The 25,357-nt window shown below is 59.3% G+C and overlaps 1 protein-coding gene across 1 annotated transcript; it reads left to right on the top strand.

Annotated features, from left to right (window-relative positions):
- Nucleotides 1-9,191: 9,191 nt before the first annotated feature.
- Nucleotides 9,192-22,988, top strand: CLEC2L (C-type lectin domain family 2 member L). The gene is made up of 5 exons (XM_008249283.4): nt 9,192-9,585; nt 18,346-18,420; nt 20,333-20,499; nt 21,855-21,955; nt 22,339-22,988. The coding sequence occupies exons 1-5, from the start codon at nt 9,384-9,386 to the stop codon at nt 22,448-22,450; spliced, it is 657 nt and encodes a 218-aa protein (XP_008247505.3). The 5' UTR covers nt 9,192-9,383; the 3' UTR covers nt 22,451-22,988.
- The last annotated feature ends 2,369 nt before the right edge of the window (nt 22,989-25,357 follow it).

Here is a 25,357-nt window from a genome sequence, read left to right as displayed (position 1 = left end):
TTCCTGGAAGACAGGCCTGGAGTCCTGGCAGCCAGAGAATGAAGCCAGCCCAGAGAACCAGCCAAAGTGCGGAGGGAGAGGGTGCTTGTCCTGGGCCCTCCCTCCGCCTTGAACACCAGCCAATGAGTTTCCTTTGCCTAAGCCAAGTGGGGTGGGCTCTCCACTGCCTGATAGAGAGGCTGGCATAAAGACTGGGGAGTGCCAGGGACCCTAAAATCCAGAATGGTTGGCGATCCCCGTTACTCAGGAACGGAGCAACCCATTACACCGTGGCCACGCAGAAGAGGCCCAACGAAAGCTGGCGAATTGGGGAGGCCGAGAGACGAGAGCCGGGGGCTCTTGGTTCCACTTTCAGTTAAGATCCCATGTGACCGCTGCTGCTGGTTGCCGCTGCGTATCCCGCCATCTGGGTGCGTGGCAGGACAGGCGCCCCACGGATGTGGGGCCGAGATAAGGGGCTACGCTGAGAAGCTCACTCAACCCCGGGGAACAAGGCGACACCAACAGAGGGGCCACGCGCAAGGCTGACTTGGGGCTCCCGGAGGACTCGATCCCACAGCCGTTTCAAGTCCCGGCCCCTCGGTACCAAGATCACAATGGGGCTACACCCGAAGGCTGCAAATCCCAACCCGCAGGGAGCGGGCTCGGCTCGGGGCCAGGATGACCGCCGTGAGTGGGAGGGGAACTGCCTCCCAGCCCTGCCCGCCGCCCAGAGCCAGCGACCTCAGCCGGAACCAGCAGGGCCCTCAAACGCCAGCGACTTGCCTGGACTGAGCGCCGACAGCTCGCATCATGCAGCTCGAAGACCTGGGTGTGAGAGACGAACCCCCGTCACCTGTCCACTCTAGGACACGCTTGGACTTGGGCAGGGCAGCGGAAGCGACTTCACGAACCATCCTGCGAGACTGGGTGCCCGGGGCCAGCGCGGGCGGGTGGCTAACAGTTCCTAGCTGGCACAGCCCTCTCAACCTCTCGGCCAGTGATTCAGCCGCCCGTCACAACCTTCCCGCACTTGCTTCAGCCGTCGTGGCCACGCCTTGTTAGGAGCGCCTAAGGACCGCCAGGTGCCCGCACCCACCTGCAAGCTGTGAACGCTCACCTGTGGTCTGCTCACAGCCAAACACCTCACCTTGAAGGTGAGCCGAATGTTTAGTTCTCACGCAGGAGTCGGAGTCTGAGAGGGACCGTGGCAGTGGGGCCCAGACCCTTCTGGGGAGTCGGAAGGCTGGGCCGTGCACGCAAGATAAAGTTACTCTCGGACTGTCTACCTCCATTTCCCCTTCTCTCTCTGGGATTCCTGGAGGATGAGAACTACCGAGTGCTCAGTCCACCCAAGACAGTGAATTCATGGCGTGTATTTCTGATTTTTTTAAAAAATTTATTTGACAAGTAGAGTTATAGACAGTGAGAGAGAGAGAGAGAGAGAGAGAGAGAGAGAAAGGTCTTCCTTCCGTTGGTTCACTCCCCAAATGGCCACTACGGCCGGAACTGTGCTGATCTGAAGCCAGGAGCCAGATGCTTCCTCCTGGTCTCCCATGGGGTGCAGGGCCCAAGGACTTGGGCCATCCTCCACTGCACTCCCAGGCCACAGCAGAGAGCTGGATTGGAAGAGGAGCAACTGGGACTAGAACCCGGCACCCATATGGGATACCGGTGCCGCAGGCGGTAGATTAACCAAGTGAGCCACGGCGCCGGCCCCTGTATTTCTGATTCTTAAAAAAAAAAAAAAAAAGAAATTCTGCATGTGCCCCACGGAGGACACTATCCCAGGTGGGCCCAGCCAGTCCTAAAGGACGAATACTAAGCAGTCCCAGCTACGCATGGGAGGCTCCTGGGGGCCAGTTCAGGGATAGAAAGCTGAGTGCAGGTTGCCAGGCACTGGGGAGTGGGGCAGAGGAAGAGCAGGGCTATTTATGGCAGAGAGAGAGAGATGGATGCCAGGAGCCAGGGGCCAGGGGCCAGGGGCCTCTTCTGGGTCTCCCATGTGGGTGCAGGTGCCCAAGTACTTGGGCCATCTTCTGCTACTCTTCCAAGAGCATTAGCAGGGAGCTGGTTCGGAAGCGGAGCAGCCGGGACTTGAACCGGTGGCCGTGTGGGATGCCAGCACTGCAGGTGGAGGCTTAACCTCTGTGGTCAGTGCTGGCCCCAGAGTTTCTGTTTGGTAGATGAAAAGTGGTCAGGAGCTGGATGGCGGTGTTGGTGCGGCAAGGCCTGAGTGTACTGAATCACACTGAACTGTACACTTAAAGATGGTTAGAATGGTAAATAATAGACAAGAACTAAAACAAAAACACACAAACACATGCAGAGGGCAGGACGCGGCTTTGTTAGCGGAGGCCCCTCGGGCCTGCTGCCCACGACTCACGTGGAGTCTGGTCAAGCGATATTGGAAAGCTGAAGTTCCATGAGCAACAGCGCGGAGGCAGAGAGAGGAGACACGGCTGGAACTTAGAATCAGGGCAAGAGCCAACACCTTGATGACTCTCGTAAAGGTTTACGTGTTGAAGGATCTTTACCAACTTTATGAAAAATGCACATTAGGAAAAACCCAGGTGTGGGCATCCGGTGCGGTGACCATGTTGCCTGTCGGGATGGCCACGCTCCACATCCGAGTCCTGGCTGTTTCTGACCTGGCTTCCTGCTCACCTGCACCCCGGCAAACAGCAGGGCCTGGCTCCAGGAGCTGGGGCCCTGCTGCCCACACAGGAGCCTTGGCCTCACTCAGCCCTGCCCGTCTGGGGAGAGAAACCAGCAAAGGAAGAACTCCTCTGTCTTTGTCTCTCTACCCTTCAAATAAGAAAATAACATTAATTTTTTTTTTTTTTAAGATTTACTTATTTGAAAGTCAGAGTTACACAGGGAGAGGAGTGGCGCAGAGAGAGAGAGAGAGAGAGAGAGAGAGAGAGAGGGAGGTCTTCCATCTGATGGTCCACTCCCCAATTGGCCGCAATGGCTGCAATGGCTGGAGCTGTGCCGATCCAAAGCCAGGAGCCAGGAGCCTCCTCCGGGTCTCCCATGGGGATGCAGGGACCCAAGCACTTGGGCCATCTTCTACTGCTTTCCCAGGCCATAGCAGAGAGCTGGATAGGAAGTGGAGCAGCCGGGTCTTGAAGTGGTGCCCATATGGGATGCAGGCGCTTCAGACCAGGGCATTAACCCACTGGGCCACAGTGCCGGCCTCAACATTTATTCTTTAAAAAGGAAAAGGGATGCATGATTTCAATTGTTCTTGCACCAAAATAATCTTATATCTTAATTCCATTTTTCAATGGACTTTTTGAACTACCCTCCAATGAACTCATCTGCGTCTTACAACACCCAGTGGAGTAGGTAAGTTTTACGGCTGAGCAAAGTAGACAAACCTCCGGGGGGCAGGTGGCAGAGGCAGCGCCGGGGCGCACAGCCTGGGCTGGCCCTGAGCTCCCACAGCGTGCGCCAGGCCGGCTCTGCAGGGGCAGGGCCTTTCTCTTCTTCTAAGCACCTCCTTCCAAGTGCCTGAGGCCTGAAGGGGCCCCGAAGGGCGTCATCAGAGCTCAGAGGCCCCTTGCAAGAGCTGGCTCCTCGAACGAAGGCTGCCCATCAGCGTGGGCTCTGGCTCTGTTACAGGTCCATGGCATTGGCTGGCAGTGAACAGCTGGGCAGCACCTGCCCTTCCCGGGGGTCATGCTGTCAGAAAAAGCAGCATCCGACACACAGGCTGGGGTTGCTAACCCACGGGTGCCCTTCAGCCCTGCCGTGCCTCTGGCCTTGGCTGCAAACGGGCCGCGCCAGCATGCCCAGCCCCAGGAAGCGGCTTCCTCCCTCCGAGGCCCTCTAACTCCCCTGGACTCTCCTTCCTCCCAGGGCCAACTCTGGGGCAGCTGAGGGAAAACATCGTGCAGAATTACCTGCTGCTTGGAGCTGTCTTGGGGTGCACAGTCCCAGCAGCTCCCCATGCCCAGGCAGGAATATCATTGGTATCTGGATAGGAATTACATTAAATTTATAAAAGCTCTGGCAGGGGCAGTGCTATGGTGTAGCGGGTAAAGCTGCTGCCTGCGGTGCCGGCATCCCACATGGGCGCCTGTTCAAGTCCAGCTGCTCCACTTCCGAGCCAGCTCTCTGCTATAGCCTGGGAAGGCAGTAGAAGATGGCCCAAGTCTTTGGGTCCCTGCACCCACGTGGGAGATCCCACGCAGGAGGCTCCTGGCTCCTGGCTTCGGATCAGCACAGCTCTGTCCATTGTGGTCATCTGGGGAGTGAACCAGTGGATGGAGGACCTCTCTCTGCCTCCCCTTCTCTCTCTGTGTAACTGACTTTCAAATAAAAATAACAAATAAATCTTTTTAAAAAAAGGCTCTGGTAGCATGCGGACTTTAATAATGAGTTATTCTAGTCCTGGAACATGGCACGGCTTTTCACTGTCTGATGTTGTCTTCAACCTCTTTCGCTGGTGTTTCGTGATTTTACTGTAGAGCTCACTTACTTCCTTGGTTACGTTTACTCCGGGGGTGATTTTTGCAGCTATTTGGAATGGCATTGCTTGTCTCACTTCTCCCTCAGCAGATTCAGCAATGGCGTATACTGCTATGATGCCTGCACGTTGCTCTCGTCCTGCCTCGACTGATCACGGTCCTGATGAGTGGGTGGGGTCTCCAGGTTCTTCCATGAATGGCACCAGGTCTGCTGCAGACCAGGGCAGTCCGACTTGCTACTTCCTGACCTTTCCCGCTCTCGCCTAACTGCTCTGGCTGCACCTCCAGAGCTGTACTGAGAAAGACGGTGGAACTGGGATTAGGGGAAGTGAGTTCTACTTCCCCCCGTTCTGTATGATGTTATGGATTTGTTGTATTTGGCCATTATTGTGTTGAAAATACATTCCTTCCATTCCTAATTTTTTGAGTTTTTGTTTGAATCCCGAGGGGATCTGTATCTACTGAGATGATCCCACGGTTCAAGCTCACTCCAGTTCTGACCAAGCTCCCCCGTGAAGTCTCCCTCATCTGGGAACCCCGTGTAAGAATCTAGGAATCTGAGGGGACTTCACAGCAGAGTTTAGGACCTGGACACCCTGTGGGGCAAGGCTGGGTCCCCCCAGGTAAGCAGTGCACCCCATTTGCTGGTGCAGCTTCAGACTCCCCCTTTTCCGGGGAGGGCCGCCTTAGAAACTGCACTCAGGGGCCAGTGCTGTGGCATAGCGGGTTAAGCCTCTGTCTTTGGTGCCAGCATCCCATATGGGTGCAGACGGTGTCACCAGGACGCGGTGTGCGAGGGCGGGCAGTGGGCTCACCCTGGATGGAGCAGGAGGCAGACGGTGTCACCAGGACGCGGTGTGCGAGGGCGGGTAGTGGGCTCACCCTGGATGGAGCAGGAGGCAGACGGTGTCACCAGGACGTGGTGTGCGAGGGTGGGCAGTGGGCTCACCCTGGACAGAACAGGAGGCAGCCAGTGGTGACCAGCACGTGGTGTGTGAGGGCGGGCAGTGGGCTCCCCAGGTAGCTGGCTCCAACCTGAGACACTAGACCTGGTCTCAGCAGATGAAGCATCCCGGCGTCCACACAGCCTCGTGGCTCCCCTGCCCCCCACATTCTTCACAGGATGCATCCCAATAAAAGCCACCTGCCCTCAGCCCGGGTGGCAGGGTCTGTTTCCAGGGGACCCAGACTAGGACAGTGACCTGTGGGCTGTCTCTCACAGTGGGGAGACAGGTGGTCAGGATAATGGACTCTACATGTGAGATCCTGAAGCCCATCAAGACCCTACCTCCTACATCTGAGACAGTGCTGTCTCTTCCTTCCCTCCTTCCTTCTTCCCTCCCTCCTTCCTCCCTTCCTTCCTTCCTTCCTTCCTTCCTCCCTCCCTCCCTCCCTCCCTCCCTTCCTTCCTCCCTTCCTTCCTTCCTTCCTTCCTTGATTTTTATTTATTTGAGAGGGAGAGTTACAGACAGAGGAAGAGACAGATCTTCCAGCCAGCCAGTGGTTACCTCCCTAAATGGCCGCAATGGCCAGAACTAGTCCAGGTCAAAGCCAGGTCTCCCATGGGGTGCAGGGCCCAAGCACTTGGGCCATCCTCCACTGCCTTCCCGGGCCACAGCAGAGAGCTGGACTGGAAGAGGAGCAGCAGGGACGAGGCTGTGTGGACGCCGGGATGCTTCTTCTGCTTGTGACCAGGTCTGGTGTCTGTAGGTTGGTGCCAGATGGCTTCCAGGGTGAGCCCACTGCCCGCCCTCGCACACCGCGTCCTGGTGACACCGTCTGCCTCCTGCTCCAGGGGAGCCCACTGCCCGCCCTCGCACACCACGTCCTGGTGACACCGTCTGCCTCCTGCTCCATCCAGGGTGAGCCCACTACCCGCCCTCGCACACCGCGTCCTGGTGACACCGTCTGCCTCCTGCTCCATCCAGGGTGAGCCCACTGCCCGCCCTCGCACACCGCGTCCTGGTGACACCGTCTGCCTCCTGCTCCATCCAGGGTGAGCCCACTACCCGCCCTCGCACACCGCGTCCTGGTGACACCGTCTGCCTCCTGCTCCAGGGGAGCCCACTGCCCGCCCTCGCACACCACGTCCTGGTGACACCGTCTGCCTCCTGCTCCATCCAGGGTGAGCCCACTGCCCGCCCTCGCACACCGCGTCCTGGTGACACCGTCTGCCTCCTGCTCCATCCAGGGTGAGCCCACTGCCCGCCCTCGCACACCGCGTCCTGGTGACACCATCTGCCTCCTGCTCCCTAGCTGCCTTGCACCTGCCACCAAAGTGAGCTTCCCTAAATCATGACCTCGCCCTGCTCAGGTACATCTGGTGCTTCCTTCTGCCCACCAGACACTGTCCTGGGACAGGGGATAGAGCAGAGCCGGCTCCCATGCAGTGGACCAAGCACTGACAAGAGGGCACGGTCAGTGCCATGGGAAGGGAGGCTAAGAACTTCCTACGAGCCCCAAGAGCGGTGCCCAGCACAGCACTGGTCAGGGAGGCAGAGCCTGCCGGGCGTGCCTGGGACCCTGCTGCTCCTCCTCCTCTGTGACACCTGCGTTCCTGGCAGCAGCACCAGTTCCACCCAACACCCCTGTGCTCTCCGAGGCTCCCTGCTGACGGACGTCACTGGAGTTTCTGGGAAGGTGATTTTATTTTTGTAAAGTTTTTATGTATTTATTTATCTGTATTTATTTGACTGGCAGAGAGAGAGAGTAAGAGAGAGAGGGAGAGGGAGAGAGGGAGGGAGAGAGAGAGGCAGGGAGGGAGGGAGAGAGGGAGGGAGAGGGGGAGGGGGAGAGAGAGAGGGAGGGAGAGAGGGAGGGAGGGAGGGATGGAGAGGGAGAGAGGGAAGGAGGGAGGGAGGGAGAGAGGGAGAGAGGGAGGGATGGAGAGGGAGAGAGAGAGAGAGGGAGGGAGAGAGAGAGAGGGAGAGAGGGAGGGAGGGAGGGAGGGAGGGAGGGAGAGAGAGAGAGAGAGAGAGAAGTATCCCATTTACTGGTTCGTTCCCCAAATACCCACAACAGCTGGAGCCTGGCCAGCGGAAGCTGGGAGTCAGGCGCTTGGACCACGACTTCCGTGTGGGCTGTGGGACCCCAGCATTGGGAGCATCACTGGCTGCCTCGAGGGTGAGCAGACTCGGGAATGCGGGAATCGGCAGGGGAGCCCGCATCCCAGACAACGCCTGAGCTGTGGTGCCAAACGCCAGCCCTAGGGAAAGCTCTTTATTATCATTTTAAAAATATGTATTTGAAAGGGGGGGAGGGAGGGAGGGGGGGGAGGGATACCAGTCTTCCACACGCTGGTTCAGTCCTTAACCGCCTTCGCTGGTTCAGTCCTTAACCGCCTTCGGCAGCAGGAAGCAGTCTCCCGCGGGGCTGGCAGGGACCGCGGACTAGGCCATCATGTGCTGCCTCCCGGGGCATCGGGGACTGGAAGCAGAGCAGCCAGGACTCAGCCCGGCTCCCTGGTATGGGATATGGGTCCCAAGGGGTGGTTTAACTTGCAGCACACAACACCTGCCCCAGGCAAAGCTCTTCAAAGATTGCTATTGGAGACCACACCCCCTCCCCCTCTCTCCTGGGTCCTGGCTACTTGGGCAGTCTGGTACCCAGGTGTGGTGGCTGGAACTAAGGCAGCCGTGTTGTGACTATGCAGGCATTGTGAAATGTGGGCAGTTTGTGGATGGAGGAGCAAAGGAACCGGGCCCCTGATGACCTCGCAGCTCCCGACTAGCCCTGGAATGCCCACCTTCAGGTTTCTTTCACATGAGCAAAAGTAAATTTCTTTCTGGTTTAAGCCACTGTTGCTGGGGCTTTTCGTTAGAGTCTGCTGGGCCGACCCTGGATGAACGCAGTCCTGGAGAAGGTGCCAGAGACAAGGTGGGCCAACGGGGCTGCCAGGGGGCTGCAGCCAGGGGCAGGACGGCCAAGGGCCGGCTCTCCCGAGCAGAGGGGAAGAGCGGCAGCGCAGGGGCGGAAGGAGACTGTGAAGACCCCGCAGCCTTCCCAAGGGCTGCGCTCAGCCCGAGGGAGGGGGCCTGAGAGGGAGGGGCTGGGAGGCCCGCAGGGGGCTCTTCGAGCCTGGAAGACAGGCTTCCGGGGTGGCTGGCCCCAAGGGAGGGGCAGAGGAGCTGAGCCAGGAATCAGGCGGGAGGTCCAGGCCTGGAGGCCTTGAGCCTGGCCCGAGAATGGGTCCACGAAGCAGCAGCAGGGGTCAGCAAAGGCCGTGGCCGGAGCCCAGGGCGGGAGTCAGACACTTGGTCAGCCACCCACCTGCGCGGGACCCCTCGGCCTCTTTAATTCCAGTGTGCCACCTACACTGGGGGTGTTGCCAGGGCGGGTCCCTGGGGCTGAGCAGACGCTCCGCGGCCAGCTGTGCGCTCCGGGTCTTCTCTGGAGTCTAGGGACCGAGCGCCGCCCCCACCCCTCTGCTCTGGCTCCCGGGCCGCCGGCCGGAGGGAAACCACCCCTCTTCCTCGAGTCTCCTTGCGCTGCCCCGGCAAACTTGGCTCCCGTTACACAGGTGACTGCAGGAGCGGGGCAGCCGGACTCGCTACGCAGCCGCCACCTGGCTACAAGCCGGCGCTCCTGGATCCGCAGCGTCCGCCTTCCGCCCTGCGAGGGAGCGGGTGGCGGGGTCGGACCCGGACTGTCCCCGCTCTCCACGCCTCCTCCCGCCCGCCCTCGGCTCCCGCGCGCCGCCTCGCGCTCCTCCCCTGCGCCCGACTCCGCGGAGGCGGCGCGGTTCCGCCAGGGCAGGCGCGGCGCGCACGGCGGCGGCGCGGGGAGCCGGGCTCAGCCCCGGCCTACGAGCGCCGCGGCCCTCGCCCACCCCAGGCCGGCCTGGGGGGCCCGCGGGGCGCCGAGTGCGCGTCGGGCTGGGCCCCGCACCCCGGCACAGGAGCGCGGGCACGGCGCGGCGGAGCACCAGGCATGGAGCCCGCCCGGGAGCCGGCCCGCGAGCCCCCAGCGCGGACCCGGCCGCCGCCGCCCCCCGCCGCGCGCCCCGCGCCCGCCCCCGCCGCGCCCAGGCCGCGCTCGCCGGCCGAGGCCGAGGGCCGCGGGCCCGAGGGGCTGCTGCGGCGATCGGGGTCGGGCTACGAGGGCAGCACCAGCTGGAAGGCGGCCTTGGAGGGTAAGCGCGGAGCGGGGACCCTCGCCGGGTCACAGTCACCTTGGCCAGCCTCGCGGAGGGGAAGGCGCGCGGCGCAGCGCCGGGACTCGGCTAATTCATTCATTTCGGGGCAGGCGCCACTCCGTGGAGGCGACGCGGGCAGGGAGGTAACGGGAGACCGCTCCGGTCACTGCCTTGACCCTGCCTCTGCTGCTAAGTCCCTTTTTGACCTTGGGACGAGCTCCGCTTCCTCGTGCGGGAAGGGGGACCGTCCCTGCCCAGCACCCACCCTCCCCGCGCCCGGAGAAGCTGGCCTGAATCTGGCAGTGGAAATGCTACGGGCAGAGTAACAGGAGCGGGCGCCCTGCGGGCCGGTGGAGGCGGCCCTGGTGGCGCCGGGCCCCGGAGGCATCTCCGAGGGGCTCTTCCTGGCAAGGTCATGGGTTGCCCCCACCCCCTTCCACTCGGACGGGCTCCGGGCTCGCCAGGAAGCAGTAACCAACGTGGGAAGTAGGGTTCAAGTTGGAGTTCTTTCAGGAAACTTGTGTTGGCTGCTGGTGTGTGCTGTGGGAGATGGAGCTGGCAGGGAGCGCGCCAGGGCTAGCGAGCTGGCTCTCCTGAGGGCTGTCAGGGTGCGCCTTGGATCCCCAGGGGCTGAGGAGGACCTGGGCAGCACTAACTAGGGGAGCCCAGAGCCTGGGCCAGCTGTCCTTAAGGAGGGAGTGTCAGGAAAGGAGGGCTTCCTGGAGTAGGTGACCACTTAGGAGTGGAGAGAAGAGGAAACAGGGTACCAGGCCCCAGGGAGTGACATGTTCAGGGGCCTGGTGGTCACGCTGGCCTGTCCCGGGAGGGGGTGTCAGTGTTGAGCCCTGGAGTGCATGCTGGGGGCCAGGTGAGGAGGGTCCCTGAGGGACCACCTGGGCCTTGCTGGGGTTTGGACTCTGCTCTGAAGAAGCTGTAGAGGGGCTGAGACGGTGCAGCTGCCCTCGGACCACTGGTGGCGGCTCCAAGGTGGAGCCCGCCTGGAGGTCGGGGGGAGGGGAGGGCTGGCCCCAGCACCTGCACCAGGCAGCTCCGGGCTGAGGAGGGAGCGCATTGGGGGCTGTGAAGAAGGGGCAGCGGGCAGGTGGCCGGATGCTGGCTGGGGACAAAGGAGACACAGCAAGTGGAAGGACTGATGAGAGCTCTGGGCTGGGTGGAAGTGAGGCGGACAACGCCCCCTGCTGGTGGCTGGCTGGGTTTGCCCTGTGACCCCCATGCTCCCCTCCTACCCAAGCTGTTTCAGTCCCTCACTGGCATTTCTGCAAGGTCTACACTAACTGTAACCCTGACCCCCAGAGGGCCTGCTCCCTGCTTCTGCCCCGGGCTGCCCACCTGCCGTTAGGCTGGAGAAGGGGCTGCGCCCTGGACGGGCAGGTGACTCAGAGACCCCCTCGGGCTGCTTGGTGTCTACCTGCCGGCCAGCCTCGTCTCACCCGGCCTGCCTGGCTCCCTGCCTGGCCTCGCTCTGCGGCTCCCGCCCACTGCTGTTCCCTCCATCTCCTCCCCAGCCTTTGCAGGCTGTGGGTCCTGGGTGCTGGCACCTCGGGCCTGTGGATGCTCCCACAGAAGTCTCAGGGCTGGAGCCCGAGCGCCTCTGCTGGTTCCCCAAGGGACTCCGGGCCGGGACTCCCAGGCCAGGACTGGACCTTCCCAGGCAGTTACTGAGCTGCCGGTGCTGGCCTGTACGCTGGCCTCGCACACCCATTTATTCTGTAACATCGGGCACAGCCCTGCACCTGCTGAGCTCCCAGTGCAGGGCTGACACCGTGAGGGTGCAGAGCTTGCAGCAGCGTGGCTGGCAGGGTTTGAGACTTTGCGCCTCCCACGGCTACAGACAAAGGCCCTTTGACTTCTCGACTAGGCCAAGCTGTGTGCTCCTAGGGGTCTGTGCTGCTGCCTACGGTGTGCCGAGCACTTCTCCAGCACCTACGGCGTGCCGGCCCCATGCCGAGGGCCTGGACGGCAGCTGTGGTGTTGAATCGACACCTGTCCCCTTGCAGGGGGTGGGCCCATTTTCTTATAGGTGAGGGCCGCAGCGTCTGCCTAGGGACACGCCTTGGTAGCTAACACAAGAGACCGCCGTGGGGTTTGTCATGAAGCTTCAGTGACGTGGAAGGTCTCCCCTTTCCTCACTGATGGAGGACATCAGGCCCTCGGAGGCTAGCCGTGGTGATCTCGCCCCGGCTGCTAGGCAGCCTGCCACTTCTGGGATGGCCAGGTGTCCCCTCCTCCAATCAGAGAGCTGGGGTGTGCGCCCGGGGCTTTCAGACTGTCCTCAGATGGACAACTGGCTCTGTAAGCAGACAGCTGAGCAGAAGTTCCCAGGATGGAACCCCCACCCCCACCCCCAGCCTGTGGGTACAGGTGGGAGGGGTGACCCTGAGCTCCTGCCCAGGTTCTGGGTTCTGGAGGTGACCGGGACGGGGGCGGGAGAGGGGACGTGGTGACTCTGCAGACCACAGGCTATGGATTTGTCGGTGCTCACTGATTCTGAATTTTTAATGTTGAAAGTGTCCTGATTAGGCCTCAACCCACAGCTTCCTGGTCAAAACCACACACATGCATTTAGAAAGGCCTCTGAAAAACCCAGAAATGGCCAAGCTCCCCATCCGATAGTTTTTAATAGTCAAGCTTGTGCTCGCTGGGCTGTGCCCGACGGCTCCGAGACGTCAGCCAGGGGCCTTCTGGGGGTGTGGGTGTGAGGGTGACGGGACACTGTCTGGCCCTGGGAGTGAGGCTGTCCCCCGAAGCTGCTCCTTCTACTATTTGGCTACATCACCCACATTTAGGAACCTAAGCAAACTGCACCCTCAAGGCCCATCGAATACAAGCGTGGACCTCAGTACAGTGGGAATGACACCTGACCTTTCGGGAGAACTCAGATGGAGCCGTCAGAAGGATACACCAGAGTCCTGCCCCGCAGTACCTCAGGCTGTGACCCTGTATGGACACACAGTCATGGCAGGCCATGAACGGGTGTCCTGAGAGGACAGGGAGTGTCGTGTGCTGGCCGGACAGAGACCACGGGGAGCTGGGAACAGGCAGCCCCCAGAGCGAGCGTGGCTCTGCTGACACCTTGTTGTTGCACTTCCAGCCCCCAGACCCGAGGGAGCTGCTGTTGCACCCGCGTATGGCCTTGCGAGGGCACCCCTGGAAAGGCGCACACCATTGTTTAGGGTCGTCTTCTCGCTGAGGGCAGACAGCACGCAAGGAGTTGGGACTCCCTAGCATGTTCTTTCTCTCCACGGCGCGGTGTCCAGAGAACTCTTCCCCATGTTGGAGTGTCGAGTCCCAGCTGCTCCACTTCCAGTCCAGCTCCCTGCTAATGCACCTGGGAGGCAGCAGAGGATGGCCCAAGTCCTTGGGCCTCTGATAGTCACATGGGAGACCCTGATGGAGTTCCTGGCTCCTGGTTTCAGCCTGGGAAAGCCCTGAGTGTTCTGGGTATTCGGGGAATGAACCAGCAGATGGAAGATCTCTTTCTCTCCTTCTCTGCCACTCTTTCAGATAAATAAATCTTTAGAAGAAATATACATCCTTAAAAGGAGGGGTAACGGGACCAGGGTGAGAGCAGCACATGAGCTGGCACGGGAGGAAGGAGGAGGGAGGCTGCGTACGGTGACCTGCCCCAGGCAGACGCCACGCAGCTCCGAGGGGTGAGCCTGTGACGAAGCTGCCTCCAGCAATGGTGCGGCAAGAGGAGGGCAGGCTTGCAGTCACCCACCAGGACTCCTGGGCCCCAGCAGCCCACCCCTTGCTCAGGAAGGACTGCCGTCTGTTGGACTTGCAGGCCAGGATGACAGACTGCATCCACGCCTTCACCCTCTCCCCACTCAGAAGCCCAGTAATACAACAGCACAGACTTTTAAGCCATGAAAACAACAGTGACAGGAGAGGGCGCACTGGCAACAGAACTGGGAGCCGGGAGCACATGGCTGAGTGGTGACTGGCTTCAGCGCACTGGGAGGCACGGAAGCCACACTAGTCACAGGAGAGGGCTCCAAGGCTCCGCGGCTGTCGGCAGGGGGTGAAGATGCCCAAGCACCTGGGCCGTCTTCCACTGCTTTCCCAGGTGCATTAGCAGGGAGCTGGATTGGAAGTGGAGCAGCTGGGATTCAAACCGGTGCCCATGTGGGATGCTGGTGCTGCAGGCCACGGCTTTTGAGAGGGGGTCTTCACAGAACCACGGCAACAGCAGCAGTGTGTTGGAAGTTAAAGTATGATTGCAGAAATGAAAAACCCAGTAGAAGGGTAGGAAGAGAAAGTGGAGATATCTTCCAGGAAATATAGCAAAAAGGCAGAGAAAGCAAACAAGAGAAAAGAGGTGAGAAATTTGGAGGATCCATCCAGGAGATTCAACATTTGAGTAATATGACCCCCAGAGGGAAGTTAGAACACAGAGAGGGAATCAGTGACACAAGCAAAGGAGGGTTCCTGGAACCAAAGGACGTGCCTTTCCGCACGCAAGGCCTGCTGCCTGCTCGAGTAGACGCACCATGCACGGCGGAGTGGTGTAGCATCCTGGAGATCAGGAAAGATCGGCAAGATTCCAGAGATGGGAAGATCAAGCAATTCAACTTTGAAGGATAATGGACAAGGACAGACTTAGACTTTTCTCCGACAGCAACACTGGCGCTGGTAAACAGTTATGCAGTGCGCTCCCGCTCTGTGGGAGAGCCACTGCTGACCCAGGAGACGCAGGCCTCTGAGGCCGTGAGTCCGGAGATCATGCAGCAGGGCACCTAGTGAGAGGCTTCGCTCCTTGCAGCTGTGCTGTGCTGTGCGGTGCTTCTCGGGAGTCTTGGGCAGCTGTTGGCAGATAGGCCCCACTGAAATGAGTAAGACAGGAGGAAGACATGGGCGAGAGAAGCTGCTAGAGAAGCAACCCAGGAGATGGCCAGAGAAATCCTCAGGGTGTGGGATGGGAGATCCCAGGGTGGAGCTGGGCTTGGGAAGCGACGGTCAGATTGGAGCAGGTGAGAGGGCTGCAGGGGGTCGTTCCCTGAGCAGGTGACAGACCGGCTGTCTCTTCCCCATGTCCGCATGCTGAATCCCTAACCCCATGGGATAGCATTAAGGAGGTAGGGCCTTTGGGAGGTAAACAGGGTTAGAGCGGGTCATGAGGTAACTCCTGGGGTGGGCCGAGTGCCCTTTGAGGAGGAGTAGACCAGAGCTTCCTTTCCCCCAGGGGGGAGCAGCAGCCGTCGGCAAGTAGAAGAGCCCTAGCCCAGTCCCACGAGCACCCCCAGAACTGTGAGAGAGACATGTCTACTGTTCAAGCCCGCAGCATTTGATAGCCGAACTGGCTCAGCCAAAGGCGAAATACATCCAATTCCTGAAGCAGTCCTGTAATCTAAGAGGAGTTTGCGGGTTAAAATGCTGGTGAGCACACAGAAGACTAAGCAAAGGACAAAGAAGGCCACAGTTAACTAACAGGCAGACTGGAGGTTTGTGGGAAAGAGGTTATCCTGATACCTGTGTGGCTTTTCTGGGAGTGCCCTGTAGGCCGTCACACAGTAGGACACAGAGCGAGAACCACACACAGACTGACAGAGAGAGTGGAGGTGAGCGGGAAGGCTGGGGTAGGAGTGCCCCGTAGGCCGTCACACAGGAGGACACAGAGCGAGAACCACACACAGACTGATGGAGAGAGAGTGGAGGTGAGCAGGCAAGCTGGGGTAGGTGTGCCCCGTAGGCCCTCATCACAGGACACAGAGCGAGTACCACACACAGACTGACAGAGTGGAGGTGAGTGGGCAGGCTGGGGTAGGTGTGCCCCGTAGGCCCTCACACAGTAGGACACAGAGCAAGCACCACACACAGACTGACGGGGAGAGAGAGTGGAGGTGAGCGGGAAGGCTGGGGTAGGAGTGCCCCGTAGGCCCTCATCACAGGACACAGAGCGAGAACCACACACAGACTGACAGAGTGGAGGTGAGCGGGAAGGCTGGGGTGGGAGTGCCCCGTAGGCCCTCACACAGTAGGACACAGAGCGAGAACCACACACAGACTGACAGAGAGAAGAGAGTGGAGGTAAGCGTCAGGCTGGGGTGGGAGTGCCCCGTAGGCCGTCACACAGTAGGACACAGAGCGAGAACCACACACAGACTGACAGAGAGAGTGTGGAGGTGAGCGGGCAGGCTGGGGTGGGAGTGTGCAGAGAATTGATTCTTCATCGTTGGGTGGAAGGCAGCAAGTTATGTCTCAGCTGGGAAAGTGGCGCAGTACTGACCTGCACCTGCCATTCAGAGAACTGGAGCTGGTACCAAAGTCAGCTGCAGGAACTCCAGCGGCTGCTTGACAAGGGGCAGTGTCATTAGGAGTTCCTTACGTGGAGACTTCCAAAAGTTCTGGATGCTTTAAATCCATGCTTTTCTGACTATCCTTAACGATGGAAACAGGTTTCTTTCCCAAATCCTTGGCCAACTGCAGAGCAGATGCAGGACAACGCGTGACCATGCGCTTGGACAACAGGGTGACACATGGCGGCGACCCCGTCCTCTCCGTGTTGGAGCTTACATCATCACGGAGGACGGCGCCCTGGCTGCACCCACACTCATGCACGACTTTTTTTTTTTTTTAAGATTTTATTTATTTATTGGAGAGGTAGAGTTACAGACAGTGAGAGGGAGAGAGAGAGAGAGAGGTCTTCTATCCCCTGGTTCATTCCCCAACAGACCGCAATGGCTGGAGCTGCGCTGTTCCAAAGCCAGGAGCCAGGTGCTTCTTCCAGGTCTCCCACATGGGTGCAGGGGCCCAAGCACTTGGGCCATCCTCCACTGCCCTCCTGGCCACAGCAGAGAGCTGGATCAGAAGAGGAGCAGCCAGGACTGGAACCGGTGCCCATACGGGATGCTGGTGCCACAGGCGGAGGATTAACCTACTGCGCCACTGTGTCAGCCCCTCATGCACAACTTTGATTGACCTGACTAGTCAAAGAGTCCAAACAAAAACACCTTTAAAAGGGAGTTCACACCTACGAATGCCTAAGATAACAGAAAGTGAAGACCAGCAAGTGATGGTGAGGATGGGGGAGACCGCAGGCTCGCACGCGGGGACGAGGGTGGAGAGAGACCGGCCGGCTCGCACACGCAGGCGGGACTGTAAGCCGGGCCCGCCACCGTGCACGACCACTTGGCAGCTCCTCAAAAAGTGAGCAGCACCCTGTCATCCAGCAAGCACTCCCAGCACCCACCCAAGAACTGAAAGCAGTCTCCGAGAGACTTCCTGCAGCTGGCTTAGGAGTGAGTGCAGGGGACTCACCGGTGAGCGCGATGCGGCACAGCCACACAGTGGGCACTCCTAAGCCGTAGAAGGGAGTGAGGTCAGACACCTGCTGCCCCATGAGGACCCTGGAAAGCACACGCTAATTGCAATCAGCCAGACTCCGAAGGGCAACGCTGTAGGAGCCCCTTATATGAAACATTGGAGCAGGCGACTTCAGAGGACAGAAAGCAGAGGCGACTGCCAGGGCTGGGGAGGGCAGTGGAGAGGAACCCATGGGTACCGGGTGCCAGTCTGGGAGGCTGGACAAGTGTGCAAGTAGACAGTGGTGATGGTTATACAATGTGGTGACCTTACCACCACCAAGTGAACACTTAAAAAATGGCTAAAGTGGCCAGCACTGTGGTACAGCTGGTTAAGCCGCTGCCTGCGATGCCGGCATCCCATAGAAGCACTGGTTTGACTCCTGGCTGTGACACTTCTGACCCAGCTCCCTGCTAATGCACCTGAGAAAGCAGCGGAGGATGGCCCAAGTGCTTGGACTCCTGCACCCACGTGGGAGACCTGGGAGAAGCTCCTGGCTCTTGGAGAACTGGATGGAGTTCCTGGCTCCTGTTTTTTTTTTTTTTTTTTTTTTTTTTTTACAGGCAGAGTGGACAGTGTGAGAGAGAGACAGAGAAAAAGGTCTTCCTTTTGCTGATCCGAAGGCAGGAGCCAGGTGCTTCTCCTGGTCTCCCATGGGGTGCAGGGCCCAAGGACCTGGGCCATCCTCCTCTGCACTCCCGGGCCACAGCAGAGAGCTGGCCTGGAAGAGGGGCAACCGGGACAGAATCCAGCGCCCTGACCGGGACTAGAACCTGGTGTGCCAGCACCGTAGGCGGAGGATTAGCCTATTGAGCCGCGGCACCGGCTGGCTCCTGGTTTTAGCCTGGTCCATTGTGGCCATTTGGGGTGTGAATCAGTAGCTGGAAGAGCCCCCCTGCCCCATTTCTTCCTCTATCTGTAACTCTGCCTTTCAAATAAATACAAATCTTTTTTAAAAATGGCTAAGTACATTTTGTGTGTGTGTGTATGTATATGTGTGTGTATATATATATATATATATATATATTCTACCACAATGAAAAAAAAGTCTTTGAAAAAACCCTGTGTTGAATGTTGAAAAGAGTGCCTTTGTGAAATACAAACTAGGAATGCTGAGTGATGACAGGAAGCGAGCACAGACGAAAAGGGAGGCCCACAGACCAGAAGGGTTTTACTGAGGGGAGGGGACGGATGGTGCCGGGTGGGCGGGTGTCAGGAGGTGCCTGGAGAAGAGGACATGGGGAGCAACGATGCAGGGCAGGGCACCCCGTGAGGGCACCGCAGGGCCTTGGGAGCCCGTGTGGCTGGAAGCCGGGGCGGAGCACAGGCGGGGGGCTTGCTACACCACATCACCCAGCTCCAGCCGCCAGGCTTCTCACTGTGGGGCCTGGGGTGCGCGGCCAGAGAATGACCTCTGTCTCTTCTCCTCAGACACCACCACGCGGCTCCTGCTGGGGGCCATTGCTGTGCTTCTGTTCGCCATCCTGGTGGTGATGAGCATCTTGGGTGAGCGTGCATGCCAGCCTTTGTGCCATTGCATGTAACACTCCTGTCCGAAGCATGCTAGCAGGTCACGGAGCGGTTCTGCAGGGGACAGGTAAGTAAAGTGCTGTGTCTGCCGTCGGAGATTTCTGCCTACCGTAATACACTGACGCGTGGACTGTACCTGCTCTGTCATTTTTATTACTTTTCCCACCTTTTCCATCTCCACTGATTTGCTCATTTATTTGAGAGGGAAGGAGGGAGGAAGGCAGAGAGAGTGAGCGAGTGCCATCCACTGGTTTGCTTCCTGAATGTCCACAACGGCTGGGGCTGGGGCAGGCTGAGGCTAGGAACCTGGAATTCAGCCAGGGTCTCCCACGTGGCGGGCAGAGACCTGAGTACTCGAGCCGTCACATGCTCTTTCCTGGGGTGCACATCAGCAGGAAGCTGAACCTGGAAGCAGACCTCGGACTCAAACCCGGGCACTCTGACACGGGATGTAGGCATCCCCAGGAGGGTCTTCACTGCTAGGCCAAGAGCCTACCCCCACATCCCTTTTATTAAGCCGTGCGGGTGAAGCAGAGGTGCTACCTAAGTATTGTTTCCTAGATGCTGTGAGAACTTGGAAGAAACCCGCAGTGCGTGGGGCAGGTGGTCTGGGAGGACTGGAGAAGACCATCTGGGGATGACGGGCTTGAACACAAACATTTACTGAGCCCTCCTGCGTACTGGGCCATGATCTAAGGAGCCAGCAGAGGGAGAGAGGAGGGAGGGACTGACACCGTCTCTTGTGCCCAGGGCTGAGTGCAGCAGTCCAGGCAGCACTGCCCACTGTCCCAGTGAGCACCAGTGGGGACAACCAATCATTTGTATGAAAACAAAAAATATGCTTATAGAATTTGCAGCTGTCACAATCCTAAGACACAACCGCGTGCGGCAGATAGGAAAAAAAAATCAAGATTAGAATTAGTCTTTAAAAACTCCGATGATGAGCCAGAGCAAATGACATGCACGCTGAAGAAGTAACTGTGTTTCTGTGTTTGCGCTCCAAAAGTGCTTTCCGCGTGTGTGGGCACGAGTGAGCCCTGGCTTGCAAGCAGCTCACAGGACAGGAGGCTGAGCGTGGCTGACCTCCTCTCGGCAGGGAGGCCCTTCGAGAATCCGACGGCCGCCCCAGGCGTCTTCCCCAGGAACCCAGGGACGTGCGCAAGTGCACGGGGCTGCAGCGCGTTCACTGAAGCAGTCTGCAGACTGGAGAGGCCGTGACATCAGTGTCACTGTTGCTGCTGGCAGAGCCGCAGCTGTTATGCCCCGTCTGCCCCATTGCAGAGTTTCGGGGGCACAGTGGGGTCCAGTCGTGAGCAGGCGGGACAGAGAGCAGACCCTAGGGGAGGCGCGGGAGAAGCCAGGATGGGGGGAGCCTGGGGTCCTCCCTCAGGTGGGAGGTAGCAGATGGGACAGGTTTACTCTGGGTCTCTCCTGAGGACAGGAGCTAGACGGTAGGTCTAGGGGCAGGAGAGCAGGCTGGGATTCAGATCTGCGCTCCACGGCTGAGGTGTAGGATGGGCTGTGTAGCCAGCCAGTGAGGGAGGGCGTGGGTAATGAGGGCGCCCAACCTTCCTGCTGCAGAGAGAGGCTGCCTGGCTTCCAGTTCCCTTCCTGAGTTTCTGGGGTTCCATGCCTTGGGGAGCTCCGACAGCAAAGACTGTAACCCAGGAGTAACCTGGTGCGCTCCCTCAAGGTGATGAACCCGTGAGCCTCCCAAAGCCCCTCCTCTCCCCACTCAGTCCCCAGCCTCTCGCCTCAGCACTGTCGCTGAAGGGCCCCAAGGTCGAGGTAGGTGGAGGAGCTGCAGAGGGGGTGGGCTGGGGTGGGAGGGGCAAGGCCGTGGCTGGGCACCGCGGCTGGTCCTGAGCCCTTCCCCTCCTCCCTGCAGCTTCCAAGGGCTGTATCAAGTGTGAAGCGCCCTGCCCGGAGGACTGGCTGCTCTACGGAAGGAAATGCTACTTCTTCTCCGAGGAGCCGAGAGACTGGAACACGGGCAGGCAGTACTGCCACTCTCACGAGGCCGCCCTGGCTGTGATTCAGAGCCAGAAGGAGCTGGTGAGTGTCGTGGGGTTGAGGCTGGAGGGCTCTCAGTACCCCTGCCCTCGACTCTGGGGAAAGCCACTCCCCAAGCCTGCGGTGTGCCCCTGTGACGTGTCCCCAGAGCCCGCAGCCACTGTGCAGCCCTGGTGGGCAAGTGAGTCCCAAGGGGCTGAGCAGGTCACCTAGCAGCTATTTCCATGTCCACTGTCAAGGCCACAGACTGAGCTAAATGCAGTAAGATGCAAGAACTTGAAAATACAAGCACACTTGTGAAATGTGAAAACACATTCTGATTTTCAACTGGAAACACCCCAGATAGTCGAATCAGAAGACACGTGAGGCGGCGCTGTTGTGGCACAATGAACTAGGCTGCTGCCTGCAGTGCCGGCATCCTGTGCTGGAGCGCTGCTTCGAGTCCCGGCTGCTCCACTCTGACCCAGCTCCCTGCTAACGTGCCTGGGAAGGCAGTGGAGGGTGGCCCAAGTAGCGGGCTCCTGCCACCCATGTGGGAGACCCAGATGGAGCTCCAGGCTTCTGGCTTTGGCCTGGCCCAGCCCTGGCCATCATGGCATTTGGGAAATGAACTAGCAGATGGAAGATCTGTATCAAATTGCCTTTCAAAAAACCAAATGAAAAAAAAGTGATGGGGCAGGCATTCGGCACAGTGCTGAGGATGCTGCTAGGGAGGCCGGCATCCCAGATCACAGTGCCTGGGCTTGGTCTCGGCTCAGCCCGCTCCAGCTTCCTGCTGCTAAGGCACACCCTGGGAGGCAACAGGTCCCTGTCACCACGTGGGAGGCTCAGAGTTCCTGGGTCCTGGTTTTGCATGGCCTCCCCTGGCTGTTGGGGTCATTTGAAGAGCAGGCCGGATAGGAGATCTCTGTTTGCCTTTCATGTAAAATAATAAGAGAAACACAATTAATTCTCTCCTGGCCATTGTGGCTTTTGAACCACAGTGGTGTGGCCATCCAAACTAGCAGATTATCTAAAAATCACTGTATGTTGGCCTAAGTCCGGAAGTAGGCAGTTAGAAGTACAGTTCGTCTGAGTCCATCAGCAGGCAACCCCCAGGCCTCCTGCAGGTCAGGAGAGCCAGCACGCTGGGACCACCGAGCTCGAGAAGCAGCCCAGTGCGGCTGGGGCCCCGGCGTGCACCCCTTCAGGCTGTGGGAGACAGCTGGCGGAGCTGCGTCTCAGCAGTGTGACTGCAAGGGAGTCCGTGAGCCTGGCTCCGCCCTCTTGGGATGGGGTGGGACATCAGCCATCCTGCAGTTGTCTGTCCACCCTGGGAGCCAGGATCTTCCAAGCAGAGGTTGGCTTTGGAATGAGCGAGCGTCTGACTCCAAGTTTTCCCTCTTTCCCGGGTGCAGGAGTTTATGTTCAAGTTCACGCGGAGGGAGCCCTGGATTGGCCTGCGCAGAGTTGGGGATGAGTTCCACTGGGTCAACGGGGACCCGTTTGATCCGGACACGTGAGCTGAGGCTTCATCTTCTGGCCACCGAGCTTAGCTTGGAGCACCCCTAACTCCCCAGAGAGCAACACTTGGTTTTGTGCAAGCCGGGGACAGTGGTCTCTGGGTCCAGTGTGCGTGGCAGACACCCTTTCCCGGGAGGGGATCCCCTTCTCTGCCTCCTGGGGAGGTGGCTCTGCCCCACGCACCATCAAAGCTCCCTGGAGTCGGAGCCCAGGCTCTGCCAGCTCCTCCACAGCCCATTCAGCCTGAACCCGGGGCTGGCGAGGGGAGGGCGTGCCCGGGCCGTCCTGGCCCCACTGGCCAGAACTCCGTCCCATGACCGTGCCCAGCTGCGAGGGAGGCTGGTCGTGAGCACCTGGTCTGTTCTCTTCTGGCTGCAGATTCACCATCTCGGGCCCCGGCGAGTGCGTCTTCGTGGAACCCACCAGGCTGGTGTCGACCGAGTGCCTGATGACCCGGCCGTGGGTGTGCAGCAAGATGGCCTACACATGAGGGGGGTCGGGCCAGAGGCTGCCCCTCCGCCCAGGCCTGAGCGCGCCAGCTCTGGCTCCGAGACCTGCCTCCAGCAGAGCTGCTGGCCTCTCCGAGGTGAAGTAGCTGGGGGGATGGGGGTGGTCTCTGCCCCGGCCCCTCTCCCAGGCCCCCGAGCTCCTGGTCTCCTGTGTCCCCAGGCAGGTCCTGTGGCTCAGCAGTTAAATCCCTGATGCTAAATACTGTAGACATCTGTCCCCCATACTCACGCAGGCGCAGGCACAGTCCCCCTCTCAAGCTCAGTCCGCCTTAGCCAGCCCCCCAGGTCATTCCCTCCTTACTGCAGCTCTGGTGCTTTGGGTAGGGCAGGGCGGGGACCGATCGGGTTGCTGTGGCCCAGCAGGCCCACTGTCCCTGATGGGGTCTCTCCCACCTCGGCCAGTCCCCTGCATCCACTCTCTCTGCCTGGCTTGGGGTTCTCGGGCAGGGCCCCTGCTATGTCCGCGGTGCTGTTGTCTTGGTCACTAACGGAATAAAGAGATGACTGGCATCCCAAGAAGTCTGCTGGCATCTGTCCTAGGGGGAACAGCAGAGGGGCATGTGTCCTCTGCCGGTGCAGGGGACACCAGGCAGATGTCTCCATGCCCCAGTCTTGGTGCAGTGGGATGAGCTGCTGTGTGGGACACCCAATCCCGGATCAGAGCGCCAGTTCGAGTCCTGGCGCCTCTGCTTCTGACCCAGCTCCCTGCTAATGTGCCCTGGAGGCAGCAGATGACGGCTCCGGGGCTGAGTCCCTGCCACTCAGGGAGACCCAGATGCAGTTTTTGGCTCCTGACTTTGGCCTGACTCAGCTCCAGCTGCTGTGGTCATCAGGGGAGTGAACCAGCCAATGGAAGATCTGTTTCCCTCTCTCACTCTGCCTTTCAAATAAATAAATCTTAAAAAGTGCACTTCTTCTGGTGTGGCAGGTACAGTGTGTAGAACTGAGAATAGAAAACATATCTGTGGGCTCAGGACATCACTTAATCCTTCAAGGACACCACGTTATTTGAAGATGTTCAAGGGTTAGTTCTGGCTCCTTCATTACTGTTCAACTCGACACGACCAATGCAGTCTCACCTGTCACGTGCTGGTGCCATGCCAGGCAGTGGGATCCAGGGAGCACACAGGGAGCAGGGGACACAGAAAGCACAGAATGTTCTGGAACACAGCTGAGGGGTGGTGTGGCTGGCCTTAGGGGAGGTGAGGTGGGGTAAGTGGGAGGACCAGGTGATGATCCTCTTAGGCTGGATAAGAGTTGGCAAGGGTCTCCTGGCCTCTTCCGGATCCCCTGGGTCTCCTTGGGGCCTGTGGAGGCTCCCAGTGCCCCTCCTCTCAAACACACTCCCTCTCTGCCCGGCCTGGATGAGATGCAGACCTGGGAACTGAGTGTGGCCCATTTCCAGAAGAGTTAAGGAACCCAGGCCCTGCTGGGCTCTGCACAGTCCTTTTGCTCTCTTTTTCCAGTGTTCAGACAGCACTGCCCTCTTGGCGTCGTTAACTTTCTGCTTTACAATGTTCCATGTGAGAGGGGTAGCTTGTGGGGTCCTGTTCGGGTTTACTGGGACCCGGGATGCAGGGAAGTGTAAAATGAGGGTGGGGTGGGGTGAAGTGGGGCTCCTAGCACACTGAGGGGCCGAGCACTAAGAAGGAAGTGGTCAGCTGCTGCCTCCGGTGGGTGCCATACCTCCTACCCGTGTCCTGTCGTGTCCTCCTGTTGGAGACAGGGAGGCTGAAAAGCAGGACCACTGCTTCCCATGTGGCATCACACCGGAGTTCTTCAGAAATGACCACAGGAGAGGAAGCTGCCTTGGCGGGGCCCTGCTGTCACGGGGAGTTGGGGAGGGCACCTGGGGCCCCAGGACCTTCCCTTGGCCACACCCGGGGGTCCAGGGAAGCAGTGTGAGAAGATGGGGGCCTGGTGAACCTGCAGTTTCCGTGCAGTTAGCCAAAGCCTGCTGCCTGCAGCTGTCAGGGCCCCCTGGGAGATCAGCTGCCCTGCCCTTGATGTGTCCTGGGACCACGCAGCCACCTCGGACACTTTCAGCTCAGCACGTCCCCCCCCCCCCCCCCACCAGGGTCATCGCTGTGTTTCCCTGTCTGCTTCCAACTGAGGAAGGAAACACAAGGTAAAACACTGGCACACCCAGCTGCAGAGACGTAGAAATCCTCCTATAGTTGTACTTCAGCCAGACCGCACAGCTCGGCTCCCAGGGCTCCCTGGGGACAGCACTGAGGGTGGACGCCTGTGAGTCTGTGTCTTGACAGAGAAGTCTAGGGCCCTTCCTGAGTCTCACTCTTCACTGCCTTGAGCCGAGTGTTCTTTCTGAGGGCCTTCCTCTGGGGGTAGTGTGATGAGCTCAGAGCTCCTGGTGTAACCGCTGGAGTGGGCTCCGCCTCTGCAGACGCAGCAGCCCATTCCAGGCCAGCCTCAGACACACTGGCATGACGGGGATGGCGGGGCAGTTTTCTAAGGAGAACTTCCTAGGGTGGTAGCATCTGGCAGACTAACTAGTGTCTCAATTTTTTCTTCTTCATTTTATTTGAAAAGGAGAGGGGGAGGGGAGAGAGAGAGTTCTCTTGTCCACTGGTTTACTCCCCAAATGCCCACAACATCTGTGCCTGCATCCATGTTTGGCCAGACCAAAGCCAGGAGCCTGGAACTCAGTGCAGGACTCCCATGTGGGGGGCAGGGAGCCCAGTCCTGGAGTCATTGCTGCTGCCTCTCAGGGTGCGTCTGAGCAGGAGGCTGGGTCAGGAGTAGTGCTGGGACTCCCCAGGTACGGGATGCAGACACCCAAGAAGGGACTTCACTGTGCCAACGACTGCCCTAGTCTGTCCCTGGTTAGCTTTCCTTGCAACCGTGCAAGGCAGTACTGTCACCCCTTC

This window comes from Oryctolagus cuniculus, chromosome 3, assembly GCF_964237555.1.
Source record: "Oryctolagus cuniculus chromosome 3, mOryCun1.1, whole genome shotgun sequence".
Classification (NCBI taxonomy): domain Eukaryota; kingdom Metazoa; phylum Chordata; class Mammalia; order Lagomorpha; family Leporidae; genus Oryctolagus; species Oryctolagus cuniculus.
Note: the sequence above shows the minus strand (reverse complement) of the source record. Positions and strands in the feature narration are given on the sequence as shown.

What these genes read in the sequence shown, in the direction of transcription:
- CLEC2L (XM_008249283.4), top strand. Translation starts at nt 9,384, where the DNA reads ATGGAGCCCGCCCGGGAGCCGGCCCGCGAGCCCCCAGCGCGGACCCGG. An exon ending in CTGGAAGGCGGCCTTGGAGG is followed by an intron (nt 9,586 to 18,345) that starts GTAAGCGCGGAG and finishes TCTTCTCCTCAG; the next exon opens with ACACCACCACGCGGCTCCTG. An exon ending in GGTGGTGATGAGCATCTTGG is followed by an intron (nt 18,421 to 20,332) that starts GTGAGCGTGCAT and finishes TCCTCCCTGCAG; the next exon opens with CTTCCAAGGGCTGTATCAAG.